This window comes from Artibeus jamaicensis, unplaced genomic scaffold (assembly GCF_021234435.1).
Source record: "Artibeus jamaicensis isolate MK-2021 breed Jamaican fruit bat unplaced genomic scaffold, CSHL_Jam_final contig_414, whole genome shotgun sequence".
Classification (NCBI taxonomy): Eukaryota; Metazoa; Chordata; class Mammalia; order Chiroptera; family Phyllostomidae; genus Artibeus; species Artibeus jamaicensis.
The window spans coordinates 6,245,966-6,256,102 of record NW_026521822.1 but is presented as its reverse complement, the minus strand read 5'-3'; the positions used below and the strand labels follow the sequence as shown (position 1 = coordinate 6,256,102).

Genomic DNA, 10,137 nt, shown 5'->3' with positions numbered 1-10,137 from the left:
ATACATGTCATTAGAGAAATTGTATGTAAAAATCAGTTTGATAAAGTCTTCTAAGGCATAATGGTGCAGAGAGGGTACATTTAGTCTAGAAAGAGTGGCCAGTTCTAACCTGCATCAGGGACAAAAAATTTCATCAGGAAGGTGATTCTTAGGTTGAATCTTGAAAGATGAGCAGGTATTTGGACAGGCTGGAGTAAGAGAAAGGGCATTCCATGAGAGGGCACAAATAAAAATAACAGGCTTGATAGGGAATTGCATGTGAGGAACTCAGAGTATACAATGAGACTGGGGAAATGATACTGGATAAGTTATTAGGACTTTCATCCATAGGTAATGGGGAGCCATCTGAAGGGCTTATCCAGAGAATGACTCCCATGATTTTGTATTAGAAGGCTCACTTTGGCCACAACATAAGAGATGGCAGGGGTAGAGTTACAAACTACCTTAGAGGCAGTGAGACTAATAAGGAAAGTAATACAATGTCTCAGGGGCTTGAAACAAAGGCCCTGAAACCAGGAACAACACTGAAATGGAGGCAAGGTGATAGACAGGAATATGTGGTGTGAGGAGGAGGCAATGGGATGGAGATGGAGAGCCTGGGACAATTTTCAGATTTCTCCTTTGGGTGTCTGGGTGGATTGTGAAGACATTTTACTGAATGAGATGAGAGAGAGAAGCCAGCTGGGAGGAAAGTTAACTTCTGTTTCAGTCAAGCTGAGGTTAGGGCCCCTGGGATGTCTGGGTAGAAATTTCTGGAAAGAAATTGCCTTTACAGAACTCGAGATCTGGCATAGGAACAGGAATTAATGAGTTAGCACATGGTTGGCAGTTGAAGTCATAGGTGGATCTGGACAGACCGGGCAGATCTGGAACAGGCCAAGGGCATATTATCTGGGCACTCCAACATGGAAGAGGTGGCAAAGGGGCTGAGGAAGAAACGGTTAGAGAACTTGGAGAAGGAAGTATCATGGAGGCCAATAAAAGGGATAGTTTCAAGGATAAAAGTCTGGTTCCCAATGACTAATGCTGCAGATAGGTTAAATAAGAAGAGAATTGGGACACCCCTCCTCCCCAAACCCAATGGTTTAGAACGTTTTCAAAGCCACACATGATCTTTGTCAAGGTCCTCTCTGTGTAATTCCACAGAAGTCAGTTTGCAGGGAAGAACGAGTGGCAGATTAAGATGTGGATGTGAGGTCGATAGGAATTTATCTCCCAAAGAGCAGGACTGTGAGGAGGTGAGGACTGAAGGCAGACTTGATCAAGTGTTTTCAATTTCCTAGTTTGCTTTTAAAATGGGCAGTTTGTGTTTGACATCATTAGGGGCCATGGAAAAATGCTGATAGAAAGAGCCTGGAAGTCCACAAGAGGAAATGACATGTGAAAGCCAATTTCAGATTGGAACTAGAGGGAAACAGACTTAGAAGCCAGAAAAGATGATCGGAAAAGCTATTTGTAACATTTTCAAAGGGTTCCTAATTTGAATGTAATAGTCGAACTGGAAGACAGATCAACTCCTGAGTTGGTTTTTTCTTTCCAGGAAAACCGTTAATGATGAAAAAAATGAATAAAGAAGCACTGTCTCAAACTTAACCACTTTCGGAAGCTAAGCAGTGTGCAATCTTTTTAACATCACAATGAATAGACCACCCCCGGCGCGGCTGGTTCGAGAGAGGTTCGGGAGTGCAGTTTTCTCCCTTGCTCTGTTGAGGTCGGTACGGTCCAGTGCGATTCCTTTTCAAGCTTCGGCGCCGTGAGTAGGGGAGGTGCCTGCTGCGTGGGCAGCCGGCGTTGGGAACAAGGCGGCCGCAGGCTGCACAAGCCCGGAGAGGGAGAGAGGAAGAGAGGGAGATGGGCGCTTGAGGGGTCTGTCGGGACTACAGACCGCCGCCGCGCCAGTTGAGCTGCGAGACAGCCGACCCCCAGAAGGGCTACTCCTGGGCGCCCCGTCCCTGTGACCACCCGGCGGCCGCTTTCGGTTCCGTGCCTTATAAGGCCTGACGGGGGGGTCACGTGCGTCCCAGGCCGCCCGCCGGGACGAGTGGGCAGCAGGGGGAGGGGCGGGAAGCGGGGAGGAAAATGGGAGGGAGCTGGAGGCGGAGGAAGGAGCGAGGGGCGGATTCTGGGGCTGTGGGAGGTGGCGGCGGCGGAGGGGAGCGGATCGAGCCGAGCTGGACCGAGGAGGTGGAGGTGGAGGAGGAAGGGACCGGAGCGGGGGCGGGAGAGCGAAGCGCGGCGGAAGCCAGAGACGGCGGGAGGGCCGGTGGCTGGCCCCGGGCGGGAGCTGGGGCTACGGCAACAGCGGCCGAGAGGACCGAGGCGTGGGAGGCGCATCCAGCGGCCCCGGCGGCGGCCCGGGTCCGCGCGCTTGGGCTGCCGGCGGGCGCGGGCCGGCGCGATGGAGCCGCAGCACGTGTACCCCGCGCCCTGCGCTCGCTGCCCGGCCTGGGAGGAACCGGTGGGTACCGCGCGGCGCCCACCCCCTCCCACTTCTCCTCTGCTCCTCCCGCCCGGGCCGTGTTCCGTTCAGGAAATGGCCCGGGATGAAGTCCCCAGCTGCTTCCCAGCCGGGGCAACGCTTCCTTCGCTGCCGCGGCTCTTCCTCACGCGCCGCCCGTTGCGCCTTTGTCCCGCTTACAGAGGTTCTTCTCGAGGGGCCGCTGGCGAATCGCTGACGAGGGCTCTGAGGGGACGTTTTTGCGCTTCCTCGACTTACCAACTTTGTGACCTGATTTTAGAGCGTAGTAAGTAGGGCAGAGGAGAAATCCAGGCTCCGGGGCCAGCCTGGGGGGCGCGGAGGAGATCGGTTTCTTTCCCCGAGACCGCGCCCTGGCGGTCACCTGGGCGCGCAGGTTCCTCACGACCCGTGCTTGGGAGGGTGATCGCGGCTGGCTGCCGGGAACCACGCCTCCGACTCGGTTGTCCGCAAAAGCCGTGGGCGTTTCTAGGGTTCAAGGGTTTTGCCTGGGACGAAGCGGGAAGCCAACCTCGATTTCGCTGCACATGCATCGCGGAGGTTGGGTAATTTTAAGGACCCAGAGTTTCGTGTGTGTGCGTATTGTGTTTGTGAGAATGAAGAGGAGACGGGAGGAGGCGGCTTTGGATGTTTCCTTTAATTCCTTTCTTTCTTCCAACCCTGACAAAACCACCTCACAGTCCTCTAGGGATTCTACCCCGGAATCCCCATCTCACTCAGAGCTCTGTAAGCGTATGTGGGCTGCCTTTTCCCTGGCATCAAAGTTTGGTTTTCCACGCTGTGCCTCAATGTTTGCTACTCCGCCTTGGTGAAATTCTTGAACCTGTCTGAAAAGTCTTGTTCGAAATTTTTGGGCTCACCCATGCTCTTTTTTAACGGGTTCAGATACTTTTTCCCAGGGACTTCGCGTGTCTTCTCAGGCTGGCCCCTTGCCTGCTGAGAACTTCTAAGTTAGGTGCTAGGCTTGGTTCTCCTTTTCCTTTTATAATATGCACACTCCCACCTTCTCTGCCCAGAGTACAAAGTTCTTTGTCCCCTGCTTCCCGACCTTTGATGAGTGTCCTTGGACTCTGATCCTTTTGCATCTGCAGCTGTCTTTGCTTTTGTAAATTTGAACATGTTGTTAGGTTGCCCATCTGCTCATGTTCTATTGTGATTATCACTGGGGATCAAATTATCTTGAAATTAAATACAGAATTTAGTTTTTAAGTTTAAATGAAAGATCATTGAGAACTAAATTCAGTGACCTGTTTTTGTTACTTTTTTACTTTTAGACTTTCTTATATAAAGTCCTTTTGGATCTCGATACTTTAAGCCTCCACCAATCACAATGGAAAATACCCAGTTTTATCCATTTTACTTTAGGGTGCCAGTGCCAGAACTACTTTGTGCCTAGAAATATACAGAGAAACTTATTTTTGTTTTGTTTTACATCTCAAAATGACAAAAATGAAAATGCTTATTTATTACCTTTTAAAACTTGAGCCCTAATACAAATGTGTGAGTGAACTGTGACACTCATCCAGACTGCAGAACTCTTCTTAAAAGTTAGATTTATTTATTTTTTTTAACACAGAAGGCCTTTTATTAACTCAACAGATATTTTATCCAGCACCTATCATGTTTCAGGACTGTTGAATATAGCAGCTAACAGCATAGACACCAATCCTTAAATCCTGAGTGTATATTCTTAACTAAACAGTGTCTTGTTTCATATATGTTAATGGTTTACATTGAGATAGGACAAAAAAGCATCTTCAGAGATCTCAGGTATGTTGCATAAAATGATACTTTTGACAAAGTGATTTTATTTGAAACTGTGGCCATACATGTATGACTACAGAGTCTAAGAACTAATAAAGTGGATTTAAGTTCTTAAAAAAGTAAGTTATCCAAATTATTGAGAAGTGGCATGTACAAGGAGGGATAAATTAGGGAAAGAAGAGTATTTAAATGTTAATTATTTCAGTTGTTTGGAGCTTACAGATGAAATACCAGGTTAAATATGTTTTCAAAGTACACAAAATCCCTTATAATCAGGCAGTCTTGAACTTTCCTTGGACATTGAAGGGCTCAATCAGTGATCTTTAAGAATCTAATCAAAGGCATAGACTCTTTCCCCAAAATGTTCTTATATCACATACATATTAAATTTTAAATAGAATTTCAGGAGAAACACAGATTTACTGAAGCCTAGTCTGTGGACCCTCCGAGACCTTGGGTTGGAAACACCTGCTTTGATTCGTATCCATTTCACAGTCATTTCAAATTTGCTTTTATAATTTAATATAGGTGTATAGAATTCAAATGTAGGCAATACTCTACTATAAAAGTATATTCATTTATATTTATGAAAATTAAACATACAGATTTTGATATTGGGCTATCCAATATCAAACAGGCAGTGTTCACATGTAGATCCTGTTGCATTATCCCATGTTGCATATAACATCATACATTTAAGGATTTATTTTTGTTCTTTTTTTTGGTGGAATCTAAAATAGGATGTTTTGATTCTACATGGAACTATTCACAGAAAAGTAAACATAACCTTAGGAATTGATGGTGAATAATAGTAAAGAGAATAGCACTTATTGCTTGAAATGTATTCATGTCTGTGGCGTTCTTTTATTTGAAGGTGAAATTAGGTTATTTAGTTAAGTGAGGGCATATAAATAAATGGCTAGCCATATCATTACCTAGGGTGTTGGGCCTGAAAGAAGATAAATGTTAGCATTCAGGTATCTCTATTTTCTTTAATGCTAGCTTCAGAATGTAGTCAACTTAGTGGAAATAGAGGCATTACCTAAATTTCTAATCAATTAAAAAATACTTTGGTTGTGGGAATAAGTGGGTAGGAAGATAGCCAAACAACCCTTACTCATAAATAATAGCCAAAACTTAAAAAGTGTGGGAGCATTTGCAAAGTGGTTCTTAGGCAATAGAGTGATCTTGGGGTATATTTTACTTACTAAAAATTTTTTTTTAATGTCTAAATGATTTTTTGAAAAGATTTTATTTTTATTTATTTTTAGACAGAGGGGAAGGGAGGGAGAAAGAGAAGGGAGAGAAACAACGATCAGGTTCCTCTCCTAAACACTCCTACAGGACCAAGCCCTGACCAGGAATCCAACTGGCAACTTGACATTTTGTGGGAAGATGCCTAGCCAACTAACTGAGCCACATTGGTTAGAGTTGTCCAATGATTTTTATATCTCGTTGGCTCTGATGAAACTATTCAGAACTCATGGAAAACTAGGCAGGAAGAGTTTCAAAGAAAAAAGGGCCAAAATATAAATGAGAGGTTATATGTATATTTATGCATTAGGTCTAGATGACAAAAGGATTTTACCTTAGGTGGAGCGCTGACCACATATATACATGCAGTTGATTTCAGGATTAATCTCAATCTTTTTCATTCAGGTAACAAGTACCTGAATGAACTTTACTTCAGTACAGTAAAGTTTTGAATGTTAAATTCTAAATGTATAACAGATAGTGTATTACGGAAGTAGTTTTGAGGTTTGGATGAAACCAGGCCTGTACTGGTTCAACCTGCAGTGTTCTTTGCATGATTCCCGTTGGTTAGGAACGTGAGTCTCAGAACATGTCTGTTTTTAAAGTTCTACTTGGGTTCTTCAGGATACAAATGTAGACTTCTACATGTTTATGGTAAAATGTTTAACATAAAGCCATAGAACATACAGGATTAAAAAGTCACAAATAGATAACAAACCTCTGTTATAATGATCAATAATAGTTCAAAATGTTTATAGATAGTAACATGCTAATATTTATAAAGCTGGTATGAGAAAACTGGCTATTATATATATCCAGTGTAGTGGGGTTTTTTTTAATGGGGCAGGAAGCCCTTTTGAGTAGAAACCTGATTTTGTGGTACCTTCTATTTCCATTTTGTCCTAAATGCGGTGTCTGCATGGCTTATGTCCAAGTTTTCAATAGTGTTTTTGTGGTACGTTCCAAAGATTTCAAAGTAACAATAATAAAAGAATTATGTAAGACACATCTAAGAAATTATTTGAAAATATGAAAATACCAAGAAAAATGCCAAGGAAGCCATGTACGTCAAAGAAGTAATGTAATATACTGCATATTTGAAATTCATGTCAGTTGCCATTTTGAGCTGCATTAAAATGGTTGAAAATATTGAGTTCTTGACATTGCTATTACATTTTAAGGGAAGTAGGAAGCACTGCAGATAGACAGTATACAGATGGGTTGTTCATTTTGGAAACTTCTAATTTACAGACAAGACCTGAGAAGAAGCTAGTGGGTCAGGTACCTTAAGTTAGGGATTACTAAAAAAATTACTCTTCAGTAGAGATGCCTGAAGAAAAAAGGGTATTTTCATAAGCTGTCTTTTGTGGGAAATGAAGTGACATTCCTTCCTACACAGTATTTCCACTCTGAGCGTTCTATGTGCTAGGGAAATTGTAGAGCAGGGATCATTTATTTAGCATGAGTAGGCTAAGACTGGCTGTGCTTTCAAAGTCACAATCAAGTTTTAGAACTTGTTTCAGGAGTCTTTGAAGAGCAGGGATAACTGTAGGGTTACATGTTTATGAAGTAATGACTACCTTTACTTTGAGGTATTAATCGTCCAGCTCTTGTACTTGAAACTTTTAAAATATATTTAAGCAGTAACTGTGTTTGAATCCGAGTAAGAGGTTTATTCAATTCTCTCTTTAAGATCACAGAATGAATAGGCATGGGTATTAAACAATGCCTTTCAGTTTAATCACCCTTTTTCTGCCTAGATTCTGGAAGAATGTTACTATATAAAACCTGAAAGCCTACGTATGAATAGAAACATAATTGACAAGACTAACTCCTGATATATAGCTTAGTTAAGTGACTAGAACATTAGAATAGTAATCATACAATTTTTTTTAAAGATCTTATTTATTTATTTTTAGAGAGAGATGAAGGGAGGGAGAAAGAGAGGGAGAGAAACATAAATCAGTAGCTTGGTTGCCTCTCCTGCACCTGTTAACTGGAGACCTGGCTTGCAACCCAGGCATATGCCCTGATCAGAATCAAACTGAGACCTTTCCCATTTTGAGAGAGTACTCAACCCACTGAGCCACCAGTCAGGGTAAGAATCATGAGATTTTTGACTTTGCTTCCAGTTCTTCATTTGGGGCCTCAGTTTCTTTATTTTAATTAAAAGAGGATTGAACTAAGTTTTTTTTTCTTTCAAAGGGCCCTTTACTAGGTGTTCTTGTCCACATTGTGGAACCACTGGGCTTACCAGTGAGCAAAGAGCTAGGTTGGGATAAAGGCCATTATTTGGATTTGTTATTTTTTCTCTTATTTTTGCTTAGTAATATTCCTTGTAGATAGAATTACATAATTACAGAGATATAAAAGTGCCTAAAGTTTATTTTGCCCAACTCCTTCCCTGACTAAAGAAGACAACTGAAGCTGCAGAAGTAACCTCTATCAATTAGTACTGCCTGTTGGCAATTTTCTGTCTTTGAAGATTCAAACAAACCAGCATTTTTTAAAGTATCGATGAATTTCATCTACAGTGTGTATATACAGCATTGGGATTGAAACTTTCTTAAAATCTCTTAGAACTGTTAGGTTTTTTTGACAAAGCAATAAAATTATTGGGAGTAGTATTGCAACTAAAAATATCCAATAAAATCTTAGTTTGGACTACCGTTAAAGGTTGTATTAACTGAAAAAGTAGGTCATGACAACTGAAAAAATACAAATGGGTATTGAAGGCCCATGGACAAATGAAAGATTGCTTTAAGGAAATGTGAAGGGACTCCACCGTCTGGCAGGGACTTTTTTGCCGGTCGTGGACTTTAAAATTTAGCTAACACCAATTTGTAGTTCCCTGTGGACGACAAGAATCTAATTTTTGTATTTTCTCCCCTAGGTCCTCCCAGCGTCCCATACCTGCATGAGTTCTTTGACTCGGTGCACGCACAACTGGCCCTCGAGGCTGCTATTCCCAAGTGTTGGTTTATCCAACTCGCTTGGGACGAGTTGTCAGCAGTAGCTGTAGCCTGTTGATCCCATTTCCTTCTGCTCTAGTTCGGATTAGGGAGTGGCTCTCCCAGGACTTCCAGTGTTTTCGTGCTTGGGCACTGGTATTCACATGGCTCCGGTGCATTGTTTTCTTCTAGGCAGCCACGGGTAGCGCTTCAGCTTAGACCTTTATTTTACATTCTATCGTCTTGGACTGCAAGTACTCTGTTGTTTCTGCTCTCTCTCCCGTCTTTCCCAGTTTCCTGTTAGCCAAAGGCATCGCTCTTTCTGAACGAAAAGTTATCAGAATGGAGTGGAACCTCCCGGAAAATGCTCTTCTTCCGTGTGTACCGGATGGGAGTGGGGGTAGCCCAGAAACTGAATGCCACTGTCGGTAGCGCTGAAAAGGACCTGAACCCCAGACGGGAGAGGTGTGGTTCATTGGAGGAAGGCTGGGGGGTCGTGAGACAGGCAAGGGGCATGGTACATGCATTTTGGGGGCGGATGCGACTTTTATCTAGTGGGAGCTCTTTGTAGAGGTCCAAGTGTCTCTGGGGAGGTTCTGGGACCAGGAGGTGGTGGGGTGCACCCAAAAGGGTGGGGAAGAAACTCTAGGTTCCTTTTCTACCCCATGGGCCATTCTACTTCTGCTGCCTGTGAACCAGGGACGGGGCGTCGGTACTGTCGGGCTTTCTGGGGGTGACTGCGGGGGTTTCTCTCCACCCACACGTCCCCCTCTTCCCTCTTCCCCCCACCCTCGCGTCCATCCTGGGGACCCCAGACCCTGGGGGAAGTGGGAAGTCCTTTTCCCTCAGTCACTTTTACCCTCTACCCGCGCTAGTCGTATTACAGGTCAGGACCCCTATACCATCTCGAGGCTGGGTGCGCAGGGGTCCCAAGTCTGGCCAGAGCCGGGTGGAGGGCCGGGCAGGCACCTGAGCCGCGCAGACCCTTCCTCCGCTGCGCCCTCTGGGGGAGCAGAAAATGGCGGCGGCAGCTGCTCGGGACTCCAGGCCCCGCCAGGGCAGAGCCCACCCACTGACCTCCGCCGCCGCCCCCTCCGGGCGGTGCTGTGTCTCCGCAGGAGTCGGAGAGGATGGCCGGGGCCGGCAGCCAGCACCCCCCTCCAGGGGCCGCAGGAGGAGCGGCTGCCGGGGCTAGTGCTGTGATCACCCCCGCCGCTGCCTCCGCAGGTCCCGGAGAGGATTCGTCTGACAGCGAAGCGGAGCAAGAGGGACCCCAGAAACTGATCCGCAAAGTGTCGACCTCGGGGCAGATCCGGACCAAGGTGAGGCGGGCCTGAGGGGAGTGTACGAGGCGGGCGCGGCGGGGCCGGGAGTGGAAGAGACTCGCTGCCTGGGGTGCGGGAGCGCACCGGCGCTCCGGCAATTGTGGGGGACCGAGGCGCCACTAGAAGGGATTCCCGGGCGCCAGTAGGAGGCAGCAGGGATGGACTCCAGGGGGTTCAGGCGCCTGGAGCTGCGGCTCTGCAGGAGCGTGGGAAAAAGAGAGGCGCTGTGGAGTTCCTGCTCGGGGAACTTAAAAGGAGTCTTTATTTTTGATCCTCCCGGCGGAGCAGTAGTTCTGTGGAGTGTTTTGCGTTGTGCAGGGAGAAGAGGGCAGGCTTAGGAGCCAGGGCTGCAGTGCCCCTTCACCTT

The 10,137-nt window shown here is 45.5% G+C and overlaps 1 protein-coding gene across 14 annotated transcripts in view; it reads left to right on the top strand.

Moving 5' to 3' along the window:
• The first annotated feature begins 2,136 nt into the window (after positions 1-2,136).
• DGKH (diacylglycerol kinase eta) overlaps positions 2,137-10,137 on the top strand; it is a 215,304-nt gene continuing 207,303 nt past the window's right edge. For 7 of the 14 annotated variants that reach the window (XM_053665422.1, XM_053665419.1, XM_053665424.1 and 4 more), the window contains exons 1-2: positions 2,230-2,458; positions 9,564-9,767. In XM_053665422.1, coding sequence (XP_053521397.1) covers positions 2,399-2,458; positions 9,564-9,767 — 264 coding nt within the window. In that variant the 5' untranslated portion in view covers positions 2,230-2,398. Of the gene's footprint in view, positions 2,191-2,229; positions 2,459-2,710; positions 2,745-2,852; positions 3,022-8,128; positions 8,911-8,963; positions 9,158-9,563; positions 9,768-10,137 lie in introns of those variants that run through there. The other 7 variants (XM_037131674.2, XM_037131683.2, XM_053665420.1 and 4 more) reach the window with 7 other exon arrangements.